The sequence below is a fragment of the Urocampus carinirostris genome, chromosome 13, assembly GCF_059441175.1.
Source record: "Urocampus carinirostris isolate Australia breed hairy pipefish chromosome 13, RoL_Ucar_1.0, whole genome shotgun sequence".
Taxonomy (NCBI): domain Eukaryota; kingdom Metazoa; phylum Chordata; class Actinopteri; order Syngnathiformes; family Syngnathidae; genus Urocampus; species Urocampus carinirostris.
In genome coordinates this window covers 14,085,197-14,108,996 of record NC_142361.1, presented here as the reverse complement: position 1 = coordinate 14,108,996, position 23,800 = coordinate 14,085,197, and the positions used below count along the sequence as shown (strand labels likewise).

The 23,800-nt window shown below is 39.1% G+C and overlaps 1 protein-coding gene across 1 annotated transcript in view; it reads right to left on the bottom strand.

Moving 5' to 3' along the window:
• Positions 1 to 1,546: 1,546 nt before the first annotated feature.
• The window catches only part of chrm3a (cholinergic receptor, muscarinic 3a), a 131,408-nt gene continuing 109,154 nt past the window's right edge, over positions 1,547 to 23,800 (bottom strand). The window contains exon 3 of the mRNA XM_088351589.1: positions 1,547 to 5,829. Coding sequence (XP_088207715.1) covers positions 3,897 to 5,810 — 1,914 coding nt within the window. The 5' untranslated portion in view covers positions 5,811 to 5,829 and the 3' untranslated portion in view covers positions 1,547 to 3,896. The remainder of the gene's footprint in view (positions 5,830 to 23,800) is intronic.

The window sequence follows — 23,800 nt, the reverse complement described above, 5'->3', positions numbered from 1 at the left end:
AATGTCCGCTGGCAGGTAATATTTGCCCATTTTAAGATTTTGTTTTCTTATTCTTTGGTAGAAAAACAAGCTAGAAATATAGTAAAACTTGAAAAACTGAATAAAATATTTTAAAATCCCCTTTTTACAACAATTGCATTACCTATTATTTCATGAACCACAGTGACCAGACGTGATAAAACTTTACAGAGTCAATTTAGGTAACATGTTTACTTCAGCGTAAAAAAAACAACAACAAATACTCTATGTGAAACTGGGGCTGGAAATTAAATTTGAAATATTTTTGACTGGCTATGTGCCTAGAGATTTTTGATTGAAAATAAATGGGGCTCGCCTTAAACAAGGTTGAGAAACACTGGTATATTATATCATTATAGTTTTAACAGTTTTATTTAAAAGCCGGACGGGCTGTATTTGGCCCGCGGCCCGTACTTTTGTCTTCTTCGGTCTCGGTAGTGTGTCAGATTTCAGTTGGGATAGGCTCTATCACCCACAGCGACCCTCGTGAAGACAAGTTGTATGAAGAAGTGTATATGGATACAAAAATATTATCATTCGATTTAAAATCTGAAAAATCTGCTGATAATTATTCTTCTATTTTAATTACGTTTTAATGATGATTAAATGTATGGTAGGTGGAGCTATTAAAAGGCTTAGTGCTGTACTTTCTACTGTATTATAGCCGTTCAGGGAATTTTTAACATACCACTAGAGGGGGCCAGAGGACCACTTTACGTTTCTGAAAACTTGTGGAGCACTGGAAAAGGCCTTAGAGGCTTCCCTCCTCTAACACACCTGGTTAAAATTCCTTTTAGGCTTCAGGTCCGCTTGCTAATGAGTTCATTGTACAAAATACATCTTAAGAATAACGTGAACATAAGTAAGACTTTGTGACACTTGGTTGAACCCAAAGGTAATATCGGACCTAAAAAAATCCGACCCGATCCAGGCCTGCTGGTAGCAAAGCCCCACTTTGCCCAACCAGTCAACTTGATTTGTAGGACCGAGCCTGAAGTAAACCCAAACTTTTACATTTTATTTATGAGCACTTAGGAGGAGAGGTGATTTATGATAACCAACTAAAGCCTGTCTTTTGCAACACATTTTAAAGTTAAACAGGGCAGTGTAAACATTTACTTATCCCATATTTCTTTGTCTGAAGAGGTAACATTAACTGACAATCTTCTATCATTAAAAGACGTTCTAAGAGTTGAAAATTTTAAGGGCGCTTGTCATTTTGATGTTAGAAAATTTGGACCATTAACCAAAGCATTAGTACGTCCCCAAGAATCTAGCACAACAATTTCAGAGAGAAAGAGGCAGAGAGACAAAGAACAATAAAAGAATAAAAAAGTCAGCGAGAAGGAAGCCCGACCAGACACGAATCCAATGATTGGTATTTTAGATTTCAGCAATTCGGGTTGGGTTCGGGCTTGAGATCTTACCTTTGGTCAAATCTCTGTCTGGTTTCTTTATCTCACGGCATTGAGTACACAAGTCACAGGTCAATTAGAATAGAGCCTCATGGGAAAAAAAAAAACATTAATATTTTGTGACAATCATTGGGACAATTTATTGATTTTAAACATGAGTATGATTGGCATACTGGTAACGTAACAGAAAGACATTTGCGATCACCATGTTTACGTTTCCGATATCTAAGGGCGAATGTTCTCCAGAGGTGTAAAAAGTATTTTTGTTGAATGCATATCAAATACCAAGAATCAAGAGCTTTTTTTTGTACACAGTACATGAAAGTAGACCGGGTGCTGTCCATCACCATTTTAGCACAATATCCATGGTGACACATTAAGGTGCTGCAAGCAAACACTGTATAGAAAGACGGATATACAACAGTAGCCGTCAATCGTGACGTCACGTTCCCTTTTTGTGAAAAGTATTTCAACATTTTGCAACTACACATTGTCTCAGTTGAATCATGAGCGACAAGTCGGGTGTAAAATGAAATGTGGTCTGGATACCACATTTTTGAGGGGGTGGCATTACAATGATCATATTCAGTTGCAATACCTGTCGTTCAATACGTTTTCCCCATATTTTCTACGTTTTTTGATCATTTCGAATTGGGTATACAGTGTGACAATTTCGCACGGAGAAAAGCATAGTAATATACACCCTCCGTATAATAAGCAAAATTGAATTTACTGCAAGTGGCGTTAGAAATAAGAAATATGCTGAAAGAACTGTTTGTGTTGTTTAATTTGTAAAAAAAATAAAAATAATAAAAGTATTTTTCACACAAATTATCTTTGTTCTTATTTTACGTTTAGGGATCTCAAACACACAGCCCGAAGGCCATTTGCAGCATGCGTGATGATATTGTAAGAGTCCGATTTGAATGTCCCCTTCAGAGAGTAGTCACCGCTGTTGAACTGAAGCTCAAAGGAAAGTGGATGAACCTCACAAATGCCTTACGTTGAGTTTCTGATGTGTGTTAAACGTCCTTTATCTGCCTCACCATTGTCATAAAACATAACATGGCTGTATTTGTTTGGTCCTACGTAACAGAATATTAAATACTTTTGCCAGAAGCCATGATCAGAACAGTTCGTGTTAAGAAAATTTAAGGCTAAAGACATACAAACTAAATTTCCATTATTTTTTTTTCAACTTACATGTCATTGGCTGAGGTTAAAAGTTTGATGGAAGAAGAATTTTCTGGTGAAGCAAATGTAAAAATGAAAGGCCCAATGCTGAAAAAAAATGTTGTAATTGGAAGTGTGACTTCAACATTCTGATATAACATTGATGTGCCAGTGTGCTATTTATGATCTTTTTTACAAGAAGATAATTAAGAGTGAAATACATTTTAAATTGTCAACACCCTCCACCTCAAATGTATAACAATATATTTCAAAAGGCTCTGATCATGTGGATTGTGTTCAAGCAACAATCTATAAATTAAAACAAAATCCATAGCAGAAACAGAAACCGAACTCCTTGTTGTTGTTTTTTAATGATAAATCTCTTCTAAAAGGGTCAACCCGGGTCATGGAACAAGTGTCTGTTAGGTCCTCCTCACACCACTAGAGAGAGCCACGGCTCCATTAATAAGCAGAAACTTGACTGACTAAAGCTTTACAGTACAAAGGCCGTGTCCAACACATTGACATCTTTCTGGCTGCGAAAGCTGTACTAGTACACCGACAGGATATCAGCAATAACTATAATCATCAATATCATCACAAAAATACAACCAAATTGCACGCGTCATCGCCATTGTTTAAGAAACCACAACAATCACATTGAACAAACACTGCTGTGTCACACGGAATGCTTGGAGTCACTTTCAGACTGGCTCAAAAGTTCAAGATGAGAAGCACAAAAATAAAAGCTCTTTTGGACACCATTAAAGAACATTTTATATTAATCTAGTACAATTTATCCAACCCTGTAGGAGAGCAACACACTAATTAAAAAAGAAGAAAAAAATGGATAAAAGGAAAACATGCCGGTCTAAAAGTTGAGGCCCAGTTACCAGAAACCCAAATAAGTCTATGCCTTTGGTAAAAAATCACAAATGCAAAGTTCGTTTTCTTGACAAAGGTAAAGTCATTCAAGTCCACGCGTAACAAATGTTGCTAAAGACCAAAAAGACAGCAAAAACTGACAAGCCCTCACCATGTGGCAAAGCGCTCCTCCCACCCTCAGTCAATTGCACTTACAGTAAATACTCGGTTCTGTGTAAAGCACATCCCGCTCACTTGCTTCCAAGAGAAGCATGTGGCCAATGCTTGTGCCCCTTCCAAACTAACCATTCATCTCGTTTTTTTTTATCTTGCCACCGTATAGCCCTTCTTGCTTGTACATGGACACAAGGACGTTCATCAAAACTGCTTCCGATCATCTCAGGCAAATTCTCAGGCTCATGTTCTTTACGTGGACTCTCTGGGAATCCTGCTATGGAAGACCACGGACTGCCTCTGCTGGAACTGCAGCTTCCGGTGTTTTTTCTGATCCCAGCGGCACATAAGTATCATCTTGAAGGTGGTGCGGAAGGTCTTGTTGCACAGGGCATAGCACATGGGGTTGACGGTGCTGTTGACATAACAAAGCCAGTATCCCACAGCCCACAGAGTATTAGGGATGGCTGAGTTGCAGAAAGCATTGATCAGGACCATGATGTTGTACGGCGTCCATGTAATAATGAAGGCAAAGAGGATGGCGCTTAGGGTTTGAGCCGCCTTCTTTTCTTTGACTAGGGACATGCGCTTCCTCTTGGAGATCTGAGTCCGGGCTTGGGCTGCAAATCGTTTTGCTAGAGCTGCCTCTTTGAAGGACATGGGGACTGAAGGGGTTTTGTCTGACGTGCTGCTGGCGGTCTGGTCAGGGCCTGCGACCGTTGTACCCTTCAGAGAACCTGGATTGGAGGTAGCCTGGACGTTGATATTGCGTGAACCGAAACGTTGATGGAAGCTATTTTTGGCATTTGGATTGGTGGCTATGTTGGTGTTGGTGGCGGCGGAAACTAGGGTATCTTGGTTGAATTCAGCTCCCCTCAGAGGGTCCTGTTCAGAAGCATCGTCCAAATCCTCGCAGGAAGTCAGCTGGGAGTTGACGGCCGCTTTTAAGCCAGGTAGGCTGAGAACAATTGAAAAAATGCTGTGGGTCTCCCTCCCACCGCAATCTTCATCATCCGAAGAGCCCGACTGGTCCAGTGAGACCGCGTTATCGTTGTTGTTCCAGCTATCGCTACTGCTTTGGTCCGGGTCTCTTTCTCCTTGCCGAATGCTACCAGGCATCCAGGATCGCATTCCGGGCCAGCAGTGCAAGCGACTGACCAGCTCACGACATGCACTCTTTCTTTGGGACAACCTGGTTAGCTCATAGCTGTTGCAACTTCTGGAGCTGCCAGTTTGGCGCACACAATGGGCTCTATCGACTCTGCCGCCGCCGTTTCTCTCTGCCATCCGGCCGCCGCTGCGAGTCCCAGAGCCCTGCAGGACAGCTAATTCTTTAGAACGGTTCTCCGTCTCTTTGTAAATGCGCCAGTAGAGAACACTCATGATGGTTACAGGCAGATAAAAAGCCGCCATTGCTGTGCAGAAGGTTATAATGGGTTGCTGGAGGAACTGAATGTAGCACTTATCTGGAGGCACTGTCCTTTGACCCTCGAAATATTGCCACAGAAGGATGGCTGGGGCCCACAGAACCAGTGAAACAAACCAAGCTAGGCCGATCATGATCCCAGCTCGCTTTGTCGTTCGTTTGGCCCGGTAAGTCAAAGGCCTGGTGACTGAAAAATAGCGGTCGAAGCTAATGACCAGCAAGTTCATAACTGACGCGTTGCTGGCAACATAGTCAATTGCCAACCACAGGTCGCAGGCCCAGTTTCCCAATGCCCAGTAATCCATCACTAGATAAGCCGTGTACAGGTTCATGGAGATGACCCCGATAATGAGGTCTGCTACAGCCAAGCTCAGCAGGAAGTAGTTGTTGACCGTTTTGAGCTGCCGGTTGACCTTGAAGGACACTACCACCAGGATGTTGCCAACGATAGTGACAAGCGAAAGAGTTCCTGTCAATAAGACGATGAGGACCACCTGCCACACGGTGTGCCCTCCCAAGGGATCCAGGCGCGATGTCCCGCTTCCATTTTGCGACTCGGTGAAGTTGAAAAGGGAATCTGCAGGAGTGGAGTTGCCACCTGTGGGGCTCACGTGGAAAACCAGCAAAGGCCCCGTGCTGACATGGCGGAAAGAATTGGGTTGCGGGGACAATCCAACTGCTGCTGGGAAGGTGTTGGAAATCAGGAAGAGACCAGAAGAGTCTGTGCTGTTGGAGGTCATTGTCTTGTCCTGGCATGTTCTGAAGAGAAACAGTGCAGAGAAAGGAAGAAAAAGAGAGAGACGTGTGAGATGAATGGACAAAAATGTTTTACTTAAGGCAGGAGTTTGTCTAACAAGTAAGAAAAGAAAGCCACTTATAATTCAATAACATTCACTAGTCATTTACATGACTACTTCTCTCTGGATGTAACATGAATACATCTAGCCATGGTGCAATTATGCTATACAGTATATGTTTGTGCACAATTAATAATATACATTTAACCTGCACACTGTATTTTCTATCATGCTTATTTTACTCAGATTGTGACTGCATGAATGTTTGAATTTAGGGCTAATGCTGTGCATATTTTTTCAGGTTTCAGCTGTACAAATTTTACTCGAGCAGAATTACACAATATTTATTGCTCACCATATACTAACATGTTGACATGGTAGTCTTAAATTCAAAAACAGCTCTAATTGGAACTCAAACTCTAAAGTCAGAGGCAGACAGAAATGTTACATCAATTAAAAAATATTATGCTGGGCTCTTTTTTATTCATTTTGGTTTAAAATTAATCCGAGATGGTCTGTGATTCAGGGAGAGATTTGTGCTTTGCAAAATATCAAACCCAAGAGGTGAAAGACTGGCATTTGTAAATTAATTTATGGGGCACTTAAGGGAGCCTGGGCCAATAACAAACATAAGATCTTGCTTTTTCTGTCAAAGCAATTCCTTGATAATTGGATAATGCATCTGGAAAACTGCATTGTCTTTTTCCTTGTAATTATCATTTGCATCAAAATGTTTTAGTCAGACATGAGCTCATGAAAATAATTCAATTTATCACGGGAAAATTTGTGTTAGGTTGTTAGGGGATTTGACAATAGCTACAGAGGTGCTAGGGACATAATCATATTGGGTGGCCGAAGATCCTGAGATCCCATCCGTACCATTATTGCCTAAGCGAGTATTTTTTAACCAGTGTGCTTGGGGTACTTGTGTGCCTTGAGACCTTCTCTCAGGTGCCCTAGGAAATAACCAAATTCTGTCTTTTCAAAAAAGCATGACATTGTTAGGTATTGTTGCTTTCTTCTATTAAGGACAGAAGTAACAGTAACATTCATCCGTATCAGTAGGTAGCAGCACATTGCAATTTTTTTATTCTTACATAATATTCAACTGCTCATGTGGTAGCACAAGTCAAGTCAAGTCATATTTATTTGTATAGCCCTTAATCACAATGAGTCTCAAAGGGCTGCACAGACCATAGACTATTGCAAACCACAAACTATTATGACACCATCCCCTGATCTAAAACCTACATGCAGGCAATGAAAAACTCAAAAACTTCAACATGAGGAAAATGAAGAAACCTTGGGAAGGGACAGGGAAATCTATTTGATAACTTACTTTTTGGAGAAGCCATTTAGGATGGCATAGAAAAAAAATAATACAATAAACAAATAAAGTAAAAAAATGCATATAGTTCTGCTGAATATAATTGTATTTTTATTTTGATTATAAATTATAAAAAAAAACACACACTGAAAGATTTTTAGTTTCACTATCTGATAAATAGTACATACAATTAGCAAATGATATGTTTCCAGGAACACAATAAATATAGTACAACTTGAAAAACAGGATACAAAAATAAGCAAATTACCAACTTACAGATAGATAGATAGATAGATAGATAGATAGATAGATAGATAGATAGATAGATAGATAGATAGATAGATAGATAGATAGATAGATAGATAGATAGATAGATAGATAGATAGATAGATAGATAGATAGATAGATAGATAGATAGATAGATAGATAGATAGATAGATAGATAGATAGATAGATAGATAGATAGATAGATAGATAGATAGATAGATAGATAGATAGATACATAGATAGATAGATAGATGGATAGAAAGATAGATAGGTAGATAGATAGATGGATAGATACTTTTTTCATCCCTGTGGGGAAATTCACACTTCCAGCAGTCTCCTTTGTTCTTTATTAACAGATTAACAGGATGCTCTCGGGGTGCTTGGTTGTAGTTTAGCCACAGCGGAGTGGATGACGTCTCACGCTAGTCCAAAAGTTCGACGTCCCTGCAGCGGATGGAAATCTTTGTTCCCAGGGATATACCACCTCGTGTTAGCAAAATTATGAACCAAAATGAATAACCTGTACCACTTCCTATGCCACAGTGATCACAAATGAGAAGAAAAATAAACATTCAATTTTAGCAATGCAATTCAAGCTTGGAAAAAAACTGTAACCATGAACTATTTATTTTAAACATTTTCAATGGACGGTGTGCTTTGAAAATTATTAAGAAAAAGAAATGTGATGTCGACACCCCTAAAGGTTAGGAAACTTCGGCCTAGGCTGCTGCTATCAAATAGGTAGTTATACCTGCATTTCATTTACCTTTTCTAAACACCTTAAGGCTTTAATGGACAAGGGCACCATCTGATTGCAAGCGGTTTGTTTTTTGCTATACTATACCATTTTTTTATACCGTACCATGACCTCTTGATGTTTTTGCCTCCCTATTCATTTCATATTACGATTCATTTATTAATTTGGTGGTTAATTGCTCATTTTTTCGTGGTTAGCTGGGCTGCTAGAGCCCATCCTGACTGACTTTAGGCAATGTGTAAGGGACACTGTGAACAAGGCCTATCGCAGGGCATAGATACAATCAAGGAATCTGAAGATGCACAACATGACTCTCATCATGTTCACACCGAAAGGCAGCAATGGTGATGCGAAAGGATATTGGGGCAGAACTGGGCAATTCACTAACATTCAAATGATTAAAAAATGAAAAAAATATGAGCCACGCCGGGAAACACAATCCTTCACACGATAGCTTGTGCGTAAACACGAGCATGGGACAAGTCATCCCACTGGGAAAGGTATTTGGAGCTGAGAGCACTCCCACAGAGTAGGTAAAGAACCCAAACAGCTTTAAGCAAGCTCACGGTCCACAGTATGCTGAGTACTGACGTTTACTTCGGGTTTTTGCTGAACTCCATTTGAACCCATACATATCTATCCGTAGCCGTTTCTCTCTCTCTTTAACACACACTCTCCCTCTTGCTCCATCTCTCTTTATAAATATAATAAATATGCAGACGCACATGTGGGGGGGGGGAAACCCCTACTCCAAAAACTGGGCTGAAGAGGAATGGGCGCTGCCAGGCTGTTTAGCCCAAGACACACCCGGGGAATTACTGCCGCATCAACATTGGTGGTCAAGAGACCCCGACTATGACATACACATATTTACATATATACACATATAGCGAGTATACCCCGTGTCCCTGGTCCCTAGCTAATACATTTTTTTTTCAGCCTTTTATTACATTTCTTCTCCACCATACGACCTCAGCAACAAATTCTTTCACCTGCCAAAAACAAATTACAACTTTGCTGTGTTCCCACCTTGTACGTCTCTAAGATGTCTGTCTGCTGTTGGTTGACATCACACGAGATGCAGGTCTGCTATTGGTTTGCGTCAGGGCTTCACAAAGATACCAATATGCTTGGAGAAGACTGAACTTTAGGACAGTTTTGTTCTTTCAGGAAGACAAGAACTAACACTGTGCTGCGGATGCGCTAACCAATCAGCCGCCGTACTGTTGATATCGTAAAAGATAATTCAAACATGGATTACTGGATTTCTGAGGTCATCAGTTCAAATCCAGCTACAAGTTAGAACTGGCTCATTAAACAACTAAAACATCGTCCCAGTTAGAAATCAAATTTCCAAGAAAAATCACAAAGACCCATCTCTACTGAATTATTTTTAGAACCCATCCGTGGGCTGTTCAGGTGCTCTTTGGGGGCTACCTGGTGCCTGCAAGCCCCCCGTTAGGAACAAGTGACACTGAAAACAAGTCTAAAAAGCTCTGGGGAGAATAAAAACTGCGGGGACTTCACGTGACCAAACTACACCATTTTTCTTCTAATTCTTTAGCTAAGTCTTTCACAAGGATGTTATATTTTCAAGTGCCTGATGTCAGCTTCCTGTGGGTGAGGATCATGCTATGTTAAATAAATGCAAATTGTATTTATTTCAAACAAATTCACTTTTGTATGATTATGTATTTTTGTTTATTTTTTAAATTAATATAGTTTTTTTCTTTATTGAATTAAGTGGATCTTTAGTAAGAGAGCCTAAATAATACACACTATACCTTTAGTACTGCATTGTTGACTATAATTATACAGCAGACCGAGATGTATCTAACTGATTTAAAATCCCAGCCTGAACAATATATAAATTACACCTTTAGGTGAGATTTGATGATGTGTTGGAATTAATATAGGAGCATATTGGCTCCGTTAGACTGTCGTATACAAGGCGCGTACCAGAAGGGAGTCAAAAAATAGGAGAGAGGTGAGAAAAAAGTAGACTAAGAGTGAGAAAAATGATTGCATCTAATTAGGAGAACTATAAATGCTGTTCCTAGCTTCTGTTTTCAGGTCCACTGCTAGGGACACAGGCAACTGCTCCGGATTTTGACAGCCGTGCATTAAACTATATCCATAATTTTAAACATTTTTAATATCCGATCAGTCGAGCCCTCGCTTGTTACTTAATTTTTTTACTTGCGATCTTATTCTATTTGACGTTGACACCCCTGATCGACATAATACTAGCTATAATGATCATATGAGCCCTAAATCTAACAAGTCAAGTATTACGAAATTGAATGTACTTGCAGCAAATGATGACTCCTAAAGGGACATTGTGTATTATTAAGCGCCTCCTAGTGGTTAAAAAAAACCTAATTTAAAAAATATTGATCCAAATTCAAGCATGGATGGCAAAACATTAAAAAAATGTCTAACCCAAACAACAGCAACCTTCTCCAACTTTTGAGTTGTCTTCAATAACAATAGATAGGTAATGACACCAGGGTTTATGATCAGGGTTCACGTATCTCTTAATGTCAATGTTCTATCCATCTATATTTCTACTTTGGTCATATCCCTCAAGAGGGGTGACCGACAGCATGACAAACATGTATACAAAAACAAGGAAAAGAAAAAAAGGAAAAAGTAGAAAAAAACACAAAACGAATTGACCATGGCCAACCCAAATGCCCAAACACCCAAACATGTTAAGAACCTCGGCACCAAACTTGGTCATGCTTTCGTCCCTCCAGACGAAACGGGACACAAAAAAGCGGCCATGTCACCCAGGTCAGGGTGACACAACACACTCAATAGCAGGGACAAAAGCTTTTACTGGTTTACCCCTGCCACATCATACAGGTGCCCTGCCCGTCCCTTAGAACGTGTCTAAACATCCCACTATCCTTTTACAACACCTATCCACTCATTCCTATCACCAACAATAGGCAATGTAACAGCAATGTTAACACAGTAAAACAATTTCAAAACACCAATACGTTGAAAAAGAAAGACAAAAAATGGAAATATGTCTTTTTTTATATGACAACAACATTGCAAGAAATCCGGATCTAGAAGAATATTAAAATGCTATTAATTTCTTTGTATTTTAATAAGAAAATATGCTGGTGCAAAATATACATTATTTTTACTAATTGCAGGGACCTTGAGTGCTAGTGTTATCTTATGCCACAAGAGGTAGGACAGTGTTAATGTTACTGTGTACCTGACTTGTTAACCTGACTGCCCATTTTGCACATCTGGTTAGCTACTCTTCTTGCACTATCGGCACTATGGTAAAATACTATACGTAGCCAATTACAATACAACTTTATTTATATCTGTACATTCAAGGAAACTGTGGGGGTCAGATGCATCGACATTTCGTTCTGTATACACGTGTACTAGAATGACAATAAAGTAGATCTGAATCTGAATCTGAATCTTATTGTACATCGAATTCTTTGTACAGGACTTTGGGTGTATTTCAGTGTCTGAAAAGTGCTATTGAAATAAAATTGGATTTGGAAAAATACATGAACTATAATATAAATGTGCATTTTTTAAAAATACTTGTAGGTCAAGAAATTTGCATTCATTTTACATAACAGGGGCCTCACATAATTGTCCGCCATCTTGCCGCTTCAGATACCTAAAAACCTTGAAAAGGCTGGCCTAAAAAAAGTTTTTGGTTTTTTTTGCGTCTCTGTAGTGTCTATCCTTCCGTGTGCTTTTATTTTATCTGTTTTCAGTTGCATTACACAATACAGAGATATCTAGTGGTCAAATAATACACATACAGATTGTCCCTTCAAGTGTCGGAATGTTTGATTCTGGTGCACAAACACATTTGCTGACAAATGTCATATCTTTGAGAGTGGGTAGACTTTTTTCACTGACCAAATTACTCTTTTGTCAAAGTACCTACAAATACCTCAAACCCACTGTTATGCTGCAAAAACAAGGCGCTAAGAACGCTGTAGTAAAGGCACGCCTATCCGTGCTGGTCTGTAATAAGTTCGATACTACGGCTTCTCAGGTATACAATGCAAAAATCAATACTCATTTACTGTGATGCTACACCACCCACCCGCCGCCATTTGTCTTTGTGCACCCTGGATGAGAAAGGGCGCGGGTCACCGAATGGCCACCGGGGGTGCGGGTTTCTATTTTCAGCTTGAAGAATCTATCAGCAGAGATGATGAATCTGTACGACGTGTTGTTTTTTATTCAATTTCTGTTTTTAAGGTACTCTCAAAGACTTAATTGTGGGCAGTTTGAAAAGGAGCACGGTAACGATTGGAGACTCGTGTATATACATCTCAAAGGGTAATTCTAAAGCGGTGCATGTTACATAAGCTAATTCCGAGTTAACCACGCAGAATTGCCGTCGTGCAGGATGCAAATTATCGGTGAGTGACCGCAGAAGAGGAAGTCCGTACTGATTGATGAACACTTGTTGACGAAACAACACACTGTATGTGGGTATGTTCGCAACATAAAACATTGATTTCAAAATACGTTATAATATCTAGTTTATGTAACTGGGCCCCCTAAAAATGAGGAGTTTATTAAAACGACTGAAACAAAGCAAAAGGGAAATTACAAACTACAGAGACTCGAAAAACAAACTGCACCGTTTTCTTGTCATTTTTTGCTCAGCCATTCACAAGGTTTTGGGGTACTCTTAGCATCATGATGGCGGACAATTATTTTGGCTCCCTCTAAGTGAGCCTCATGTTATATCAAATAAATAGAAATGTCTTAACCTACGAGCATTACAAAAAATACATGTTTACCCGGTATATTTATTTTTGATAATTATTAAAGCCAATATTTTATTTTAACGATTTATTTTTTATTTACCACTTGGAGACACTAAATAATACTTCAGGTATGCCACGGTACTACTACTTTTTCCCTTTCAGTATTCTTTAAAATAGGTTAACATATTGCAAAATGAGAAAAATTGTGCATGATTTTTGTTTCATATTGTATGTTTCCAATTCCACAAAGTGTGCAATGTTGTGTAATGCTCCCCCCCCCCTTAGATCTAAAACATCAGTGAAACTGGTTTAAATCCAGGCTTAAAACACACTTCTGTTCTATAGCTTATGAATGACCTATATTTTATGTTGACAATATCTGTGTATTATTTGTTATTGCAACATCCATTGCAGCCCTGTCATCCTGGAAGGGGGATTACCTTGTGTGCAGTCCCTTCTCAAGGATTCTTAATTTTCCTCATTTTGAGGTTTTTGAGTTTTTTCTTGCCCTCATGTAGGTTTTAGATCAGGGGATGGTGTCATAATAGTCTATGGTTTGCAATCATCTGTGATCTGGGCAGCCCTTTGAGACTCTTTGTGATTAAGGGCTATACAAATAAATATGACTTGACTTGACTTGTTGCCCCAAGAAAAAGGTCATAGCAAGTGACTTAACTTATGTGGCCAACGTATTTTCACTGGCAATTCTCCGTTGTCTTGACATTAAGAGACGTTTTAAGACATTTATGAGCCTACAAATGTCTCGGTGGAGTGCTTGTGATGCCCTGCTGGATGTCACATAAGTTACATTTGAAACAACAAACCATCACGTTTGCTATCTTTACGATCTTCCTGTGCAAGCAGAATTTTCTTTTAGAGCGCAAGAACGGGAAGTTTACGGTGAAGTTCAAGACGTTGCCTTTTCTTGTATAATTTTGCATTAGGTACTGGGGCAACTCAGCAGATGTGAAGTAGTAAATCGGTCACGGTACGGTGAGGCGGAATCGATTTATCCGCAGCTATTTTTGAAAAACTCATCTGATTAGGCAAGGAGTGTCACGCAAGGCGCAAGTTTAATGCTCATTTCTCGCTGCTTATGTGGCGAATAAATTGTTGCATTTATCTAATATTGCGCTCAAGTGAACATGCATTACAAGTGCATATGGATTTACATTTAATATCCTGTCAATTTGCACAGCATAGTGTACAAAACAGAATTTTACTTAGTAAATGTAATAATATAGGTAATCGTGTTAAATGTCTTTGTCAATAAAATGTACTCCTTCTTTCGAGCTCATATTAATCAGTTAAAATAATGTATTTGTGATATAAAGAATATATTTAGTTAGACAATAAAATACTTAAATTGAGCAGATGTACCAGAAAAATTAAAAAAATAAAACTGATGAAAATATAGTAATATAATACAAATAGTCAGAAAATGTATCGCCATGACACTTTTTTAAAGGGACAGTGCGTTTTATTTGACCACTAGATGCCGCTGTATTGTGTAGCGGTACCAAAACCGAGTGCTAAAAACAACAAGGAAGAATGCAAACTTCGCTGACTCATAATGTTGCTCAGTTTATTGTTCTTATCCTTCATATTCTTAGGCCAAGCATTCATGGATTATATGTTGGCCTATACATTTGTTAAGTGCAGTTTCGTAGACATTCATAAGAGGGAGAGAATAAGTCAATGGAATTTTAACATGCAAGGAGGACAGGAAGAAAACCCTACAGATAAGAAAGTCCAACCTGTTCTAAAAGCCCTCCCCTGAGCCCTTTCTTTTTATTATGTTTATTATTATGTTATCTTGTCCTAGGTTACAAAAGTGTATCGGCTCTAAACGGTATGGGTATCAAAGAACAGCAACACGATTGGCCAATACCGGCAATCAAAACAACAAACAACAGTGACCGACAATTGTCAAAATATTGAACTGGCATCGGTACAATCTCCTTTGCATGTGCCCCGATTCAATAACAGAATAAATGTAAATGTATTAATCACACTTAGAGATAAGATCTTAAGCCCAAGCCCAACACGGGCCTAAAATGTCAATCATTGCGTTCTGATTCGGGCCGAGCTTCTCTCGTTCACCTCCACCTCCCCCTCTGTCTATAGAAATTAGATCGGAAATTTGGGGTTTGCTTTGGCTCGGTCCAGCAAAGGAAGTTAATTCGTCAGGCTCGGGCTGGATTGGGCTTTAATACTTGTGGGACCAGTAGAGACGAACTGAATTATTTAGGCCTGATCTTACCTCTATTCACACTATGCATTTATTTGAAATATCAAGCAGGAACAATCAAATCCGCCTCCTGAAATTACTGTTGAACCAGTTATTTTAAAGGGAGACTAATATAATAATATTAGTAATATTTGACCACTAGATGTCGCGGTACTGTAGAGTACAAGCAAAAACGAGTGCGACAAAGCAAAACTACAGGGCCTTAAAAAACAAACTGCACAATTTTCTTATCAGAATTTCAGTTACAGTAGGGAGCTGAGAAATGTTTTCATTATTTTTCTTATAAAACAAATCATATAACTGATGTTCTATGTGATATATCTTAGTTTATTTTAAACAATGCAATTAAATGGAAATTATAGACTAAAATTAAGGGTAAAAAATCCGTCCCTAATAGGCAGATTATTGATAATATTTGGTAATGAAACAAAGATAGTTCCAAAATGATGTATAAGGCTTTCTTTTTAATAAAAAAAAGCAATGCTATAAAAAATCATTGAGCTAAATTACCTGTTAACGGAAAAACAAAAGAACTTAGCCATCATATTACACGTTTTTGCATTGAGACGGTATGAGCTAAATGCTAACAGGATAGAACATATTTTTGGTGAGACCCCAGTGCTAACTGTGACATGTGAATTTTAACATGATGCCAAATCTGCAAAAGATGGATACCCCGACCTCCAAAGTGTTTTCAATGACAGGGATGTCATAACATTGCGGCAAACCACTTAAGAATGATTGCATCATAAAGCATCATTGCCGACTTACATCTAGCACAGTGGTCACCAACGTTTTTGAGGCTGAGGACTACTCGTTGTTACTGATTGAGGAGAAAGGCTACCATTTTGATTTACATTTCTAAATAATAACTATTACTTCTATTACTATGTTGTTACTTCGTTATTACCATATTGTAATGATTAGAAGTTAAGTTAACCCCCAAAACATCATGTCAGTTAGAATTCGAATTTACTGGCAAATCGCAGTGACCCGAATCAGATACATCGTCCCACAAAAAACTGTACTCCAGACTTCAATTCCCTGTATACAACCACAAATCATTTTTGCCCCCACAAAACGAATTTAAAACAGGCTAATTGAAATGTCATAATGAGGGACATTAGTATGCTGAATTATGTATGCCATTAAGTAGTAAAGGAGTTAGCATCACAAAATAATCTACTGTATCTATTTATCTATCTATCTATCTATCTATCTATCTATCTAGCTACCCTGGTCATATCCCTCGAGAGGGGTGACCGACAACAAGACAAACACAAACTCAAAAACAAAGAAAGGGGAAAAGTAAACATTCCACTATAATTTCAGGACACTTCTCCACTCATTCCTATCACCAACAACAGCTCTAGCTTCCACTATATTTAGACCTCTTTCCGTAGTGCACTCATAGCACCATCCATACACGTCAATCGTGGTCTTCCTCCATTTACTTCTGCTCTGTAAATCTTCTTCAACATTCGCTCCTCATCCATCCTGTTCATGTGTCCAAACCAACCGAGCACTCTCTCATCCACACAATTGCTCAGTTCCACTACTACTCCAGTTCTGTCTCGAACTATTTCATTTCTCAATCTATCCAATCTTGTCACTCCTAACATACTCCTCAAACACTTCATCTCAAAAACACTTAATTTCCTTCTCAAATCTGGTTTCAGGCTCCAAGTTTTTGCACCATACAACACAGTCGGCACAATCACACTCTCATACAGTCCCCTCTGAACATCCATACTAATACTCCTGTTGCTCATCACTCTCCTCAAAGCACCCAAAACCTTGCTTCCTTCATTAACACTGTGCAATACCTCGCACTCCATTCCACCAACTGTAGCCACATCGCAACCCAAGTACCTGAAGCTTTCAACTTCTTCCAGCACCTGTCCAAAGCTTTCAACTTCTTCCAGCACCTGTCCATCCAACCTTATTTCCAACAACATGCCCTTTCCATCACGTGAACACTTCATCACCTTACTCTTCCCAACATTCACACATAACTTACGCCTATCACACACTTTTCAAAACTCCATTACCAACCTTTTCACAAAATGAAATACAAATTTAAAAATTGCCGTCAAAAGACAAGCACAACAACACAAGGCCATGTGTCAGGTACTCTGCACTGACTAGAAACAGGCAACGCATTTGAAGATGGATTTGCTGCAACTGAGCACACATAATCCCGCTCGGCTCTTGAATTTGACAGATTTTCAATGAAGCCGATTTAAGCGCGGACGCTGGGACGTCAAGTTTTTGTTTCTCGGCGATGCCTGGACACTGACAGCTATGCCGGCGGGAGGAAGGGGACCGGGGCTGCTAATATGGACTGCAAAACCAGGTTGAGGACAAGCCTGGAGGGGAAACCATCTGCTTGTTTCTTCCAACAGAGCAACGGGTAAAGTGGCGGCCTACTGGAGCTCATCGGTTGCTTTCATCTTTGACTAAGTCGCCTTTATCATGATTGCAAAAACATTGGCGGCTTGAGCAGATTTTCACCTTCCGACACAGAAAGTCCATGCGAGAATTACATCTGAGAGGCTCAGTTTTTTTGTCAAATCCCTGCGTCTGCCCAATCTCCTGCTCCGGTTTTGTCTCTCTCATCCGTTGCGTGGTCTAAACCCACGCCCTGTCTACTCAGTCGCAGATTTGTTCTATTCATGTTAGGAATTATTCTAAAATTGTTGTACTCTTCTTTATATAATCTATTTTATCAATTTGGTCACGCTTCTTTCATTATTATCAGCCCTGAAAGTGAAGGGCACATGTATCTGATAATGAGTTGCTTTTTTTTTTGTGGTAAAAATGTGTTGTGTTGTCAAAAATTTTAATCCACAATGGCTGAAGGAGATGACAATGGAATATTGGTCCAAAGTATTCCAAATTAATTACGTAATACATGCACCATTAATTCAGGATTAGAAATGTAGCTGGAGTATAAATCGCACTGGACCAAAAATGCATAATTCAGGAGGAAAGAGGTATTTCAATCCTACTAGAGTCTTCATTACATTTTAACATGTAGGTTAATGCGAATCACGATTTTGTCGTAGAAGAGGACAATTTTTGAAATACAAGAAGTATGAAGAGTATTTCTACTGTCAAACAAAATTAAACTACTTTTTGGCATAGATGAAGATCACACTTTCTTTCGGTGCAGAAAAAGAACATGCTAATTTCCGGGAATAAAAAAGACCCTAGCTTTTGAGGCACTTGAAGACTAACCTAGCATAATACACGCAAGACCAAACATTTGTTCTATTTAGATTTTAAGCTTTTCAGTTAAAAGTTATTGATTGTCCAACCAAAGCTCAAGGAAAAAGCACAAGAAGTTTTTAAATAAACAAACCATTTTTTTCTTTTGTGTGTATCAATCTGTAAATATTTGACGTCGAATTACAAAAAACTATATCCACAGTAAATGGTCTCGTCTGTAAAAATATATGTCAGAACTGATACTGCAAGAACAGCCAATCTATGTTAAAAAGGGGGGGGAAGCTATGAAAACAGGAAAGTGTTTCATTATGTTTTATCTTGGAAAAAAAAGTGATGAAACAGTCACCTGAAAAGTCATCATGATAGACTGTGATTCCAATACAATGACAAGTGTTTCCACAGAGTGTAAAAGTGTCTCTATGGAGTTTTTACCACAATGTCTCTGTAAGCGAATCGGTGCAGTTGTACGGGAAGGTTTGGCTCGCTCTAGATCGTCACTAGTTCTTTCCAAAGGGGTTCTATCAGGTTGAGGTCAGGACTGTGCAGGCCAGTCATCCGCATCAAAGTCTTTCATCCGTATCTCAGGAACTTGAATTCTTCAGGGGAGGCCTGAACCAAAGCTCTCGACACGATGAAACATTCTGCATTTCTTTTATAGGGTTTATACACAGTTTTAATGGCCAAATTAGAACTCTTTTTAGGGATTTTCAAACCCAATTTTCCAATTTTTAGTACCATTAAAAGGAAAAATACAGTGTATATCATGTATTTTGTAGATCCACAAATATATTTGCGATTCACATATGCGATTCCAAATCTTGCATGTGCTTTTATTAAGAGATATAATTTTCGGATGGTAAATTGTGAATATATTTGTGATTCCGAACTATATGTGTGTAAATATATTTGAATAAAATCCCTCCCCTAATAAGGGTTTGCTAAAATGACGGTGACATGTAGCTTACATTTTCAGTTGCAGGAAGTTCTTTCCTTTACAACTTACTACTGGGAAACACTACTGTATTTTTTTGCATGGCCCATATCTAATGCCCCTAATTGATATGTAATCCTTACACATTTCCTCGTGCCCTGTTCAGGTCTAGCATACATCTGTCCTGTTGCGCGCGACCCGTAGGGGGCAATGATGCTATACAAACTAATGCCAGTTGCCATTGAAAAAGAGGGAGGAAATGCAATCGCAAAGCGAAGCTACCAAACAGCAGCATTTGTGTGATTTTAGACAGACTTGTTGTGAAACATGGCAACAATTTCAAGCATTTACAAGCACTTTATCGAAAATTCAAGCACTTTTACGCTCCTGAGAACATAACATTAAGATTCAAGCATTTTTCAATTTTTCAACTTCTTGTACGAACCCTGTTTATATTAGAACTATAAATCATACATTTAGATTTTGGATTAAATAGACTCCTTTTTCATGTCTCCTCCAACACAGTATAGAATTTGTGTTTTCCGCTTCGATGCGGTAACAGCATAACCTCTGAATAGGAGACATTAATCAGTTTACAATTGCCACCAAGAAATGTCACAGCTTCTATATAGAAGAAGCTCGCACTCATCCAACGAGAAAAGTCGTCTAATGGCCTGTTAAGGGGGCTCTTATGACGGCATGTTGTTGAGTGCTCGCTGCTTGTAATCCAGCAAAAGCCATGAAGCAGTATGGGGGTATTTATGGTGTGGAACTCGCAGGGAAAATAAGGTCAAGAGTTCAAGTAAATTAATAGACCAGGCTGTTTTCTGTTGCCACAATGCAGTAATTGGTCTTTGTAATATTCCTTATTGTAATTACCTTTTCCCAGAACTCATGTAGCAATCATAAAACATTTAAGAGTGGGATGTACCGTAGCATCGCTACTGGCATTAATTAAGGTTCTACTGAGAGGCACTTTACTTTGCTGTGCCATTTTCTGACCGTTTGCCGTACTTTTGTGTTGACTTCCTTGGCGATAACTAGTCAAGTCAAGTAATTTTTATTTGTCTAGCCCTTAATCACAAAGAGTCTCAATGGGCTGCACTGGTTATTGCACAGACTATTATTTCAGACTATTATTACACCATCCCCTGATCTGAAACCAACATGAGGGCAAGGAAAAACTCAAAAACCTCAACATGAGGAAAACGAAGAAACCTTGAGAAGGGAGCGCAATGGATGTTGCAATTACAAATAGTACAGAGATATTGTCAACAAAAAATATAGGTTATTAATATGCTATAGAGTACAAGTGTGTTTTAAGCTGAGATTTAAACATTTCCACTGAGGTTGCAGAAAAATGAATCTGAATGAGCTCGGGCCAAAAAAGTACAAATTGGCTAGGGATAAAGTTTTCCATAAGAATTCAAATGTTTGCTAAATTTGAAAATCTAACAACTGAACATGACTTCTGTGAAACACTGTTCTGTGAAATATTGGGCACTTATTTATTTTATTTTTTTTACCAATAGTGCATTCAATATTTTTTTTTCCCTCGAAAAGGGCAACCTCTCTACTTGGGGAATCTATTTTCCTGAAAAATTTGATAATTAAGTTCAAAATTTCCACTTTTTTATCACTCAGCTAGTTCTCTGATGAAGCAAGGATATCAAATTCATACCCAGCCTTTTTACATCCTACGCGCCATACAAGCATTTACGTACCACATGTCAAATGTAACTGTATTTGAAACACTGCCATGGCTTAGGTGGTCCAAAAGTAATCTACTGACTCACAGGTTTTTGGTTCAGCATCAAACGCTGTGACAGTAACCTGGTATCCTTGAAGAGGACGCCAAAATAAAAGGGGACGAGGGTCTGTTTGCTTCTATTTTTTGGTCCTTCCATGTTTACAATGTTTTGTTAGGATGGACACATGCTTTCAATTTCCCCCAAAACTAGAGGTGCAAAATGGAATACATTTTCAAAAAAATCAGCTAATAAACTGAGCTACACAACTGCAAATATTCTTCAATTTTCTTTGTGTTCCATAATGGAAGACACATTTTACTAATGTTGAATCAAAATAGATCATTTTAACGTTTAGCAGACACTCAAAGTAAGGAGACAATACATCGATAGATTTTGAACTTGCAGAGAACGGGAGAGAGTTTAAACCTTAGGTAAGAAATTCCAACCTGTTCTAAACGTCCGCACCCTTTATTTAAATTGAATACCTCGAAACGTTAGAGAAGCAGATGTGCCCTACAAGGTGTAGCAATCAAAGAATACCAACAAGATTGACTGAGAGTGATTATGACAAGCAACACTGAGGTATAAAAGTCAAAATAATCAACTGGCATACTGTAATTGTAAGTTTCATAAAATAATTGGCATCACATTTTAATGCCGACAGTGTGAAAATGCAGCGTTACAGTGTAAACAAACAACATTTGGGGTTCTTATTAAAGTGAATATTTTAGAGGGAAATGGTTTGTACAACGGTGTCCTCTTACTTTGGACACTTTATTGGTCCAGAGGATGGGAATATGCATTTTAAATGTTGTACGTCAAATGTGAAATATTTTAAGTTACAATAAACTATTTTAGTTATTCCAATCATGTATTATTGGCAAGAATGAGATGAGTCAATTATTCGAAAATCCATTAGTTGCAGCTCTAATGGGGGGTTTGGGGTTTTTAAGGGTTATTGATCTATCTTCGTTATTCATTATCCATTATCGGTCAGTTCATAATACGCTACAAAGCCTAGGGGCCGGGACACTTACTCTCAGCCAAAAGGCCAAGCTAAGGTCCTAGCCCTAAAGCCTTGCTGCGATCATTGCGAAAGCACCGTTCCCGGAGGTACTGCAATCGTTCAAAGGATTCACAAAATATGTCGTTTTTATTTGCTTCCGAACGGATGAGCTGACCAATTTGCTGACAGAAGGGGCATGACATACTCACGGTTTCGTGACGCGAGCTTGGCCGAAAACAAAGTGGTGGAGTAAAGTTTAGTTCTTTATTTATTTACTGTTCACACGTCGGCTTTCCACGCCAACCTGCGGCAAGCGTGCACCAAGTATTACATAACGCATTGATTATTTAACACCACATTTGCAAGTTTTCCCATTTGTGCATAGCCGGTTTTGGGGGGAAAAAAGGGTGCAGGAACATATCCGACCTGTATACTGTGCAAATGCTTCCCAAGTTAATCAGAACTGGTTAGTTGGAAAACACTTCTTCGGAAGGCATGCTTTGCGAGATCGTCGGAAAGTCACGGCAGTCCTTTAATACCAGGAAGCAGCTCAGCATAATTATTCCGCCTAACCTTGTTTATTCTCATTTATGAACCCGGGCAGGCAGGAGTTGCTCTTTTATTGAGGTAACTTGCTGTTGCTGCAGCTGCTGCTCCTGCAATTCAGATTAGTGAAGCAGAGCGGGTTTTCACTCTGGCATTGACGGTTTCGAGAACAGACGGCGGCTTGACGGGGGCTGGCCGACGAACTGAAACAATGCGAGAATCAGAATAATAATCGTATTCATGAGAGGGAGGGAGATGCTGTGCCAGGCGATAGGAATGTCCGCGAGTGGAATCCCGCCAAGAGGGGTTAACCTGAAAGAATGTTTGCTAAAAGAAATGGAAACGCTACATGAGTAATTTACACATCCTTGTATAATTTAGGCCGAGCTCAAAATACAGAATTGCATATTCAGGGTGCGATTGCAAAAACTGACTTCATTTAACCATGCTGTGAAGAGCATGCCTATTTTCTGCACAATTTTAAAATAACAGTATTTGTTAATTCAAATAATGGGTTTGGCAACCCAAAATGTTGTAAGAATCACATTGGACCCCCCCAGAAAAAAAAAGAAAAAAAACATGCTTGGAGCCACAAAAAGAAATTTTTATATAAGAGAGAGAGAGGAGAGAGAGAGAGAGAGAGAGAGAGAGAGAGAGAGAGAGAGAGAGAGAGAGAGAGAGAGAGAGAGAGAGAGTGAGAGAGAGAGCTGCATGCGGATCCAGAGCCACGTGTCAGACCCCTGATTAATATAAAACTCTGAAATGGAAAAAAAGGCCTGAACCCCAACAAATTGACGCTTAAGAGAGAAGTTCTGACTTCTGATAATAGGCAAAAAATTGAAAATACGGACGCCCTCGTACTTACGAACATTCGAGTTACGAACAACAGTACATACGAACATTTCTTTCGGGATCTCGAAAATATCCGGACATTGCTGTAAGTTGGATTTTGTATTGTGTGCACCTTTTTCCAAGTACAGGACAGTACTGCAGTGATTCTTTCTGCCACTACCGACGCATGGCGCTGTCAGAACTCACCCAGCATCCACCCCAAAGAAGAAATCTTGCGTCCTCTTCCTGCCACAGTCCCAATT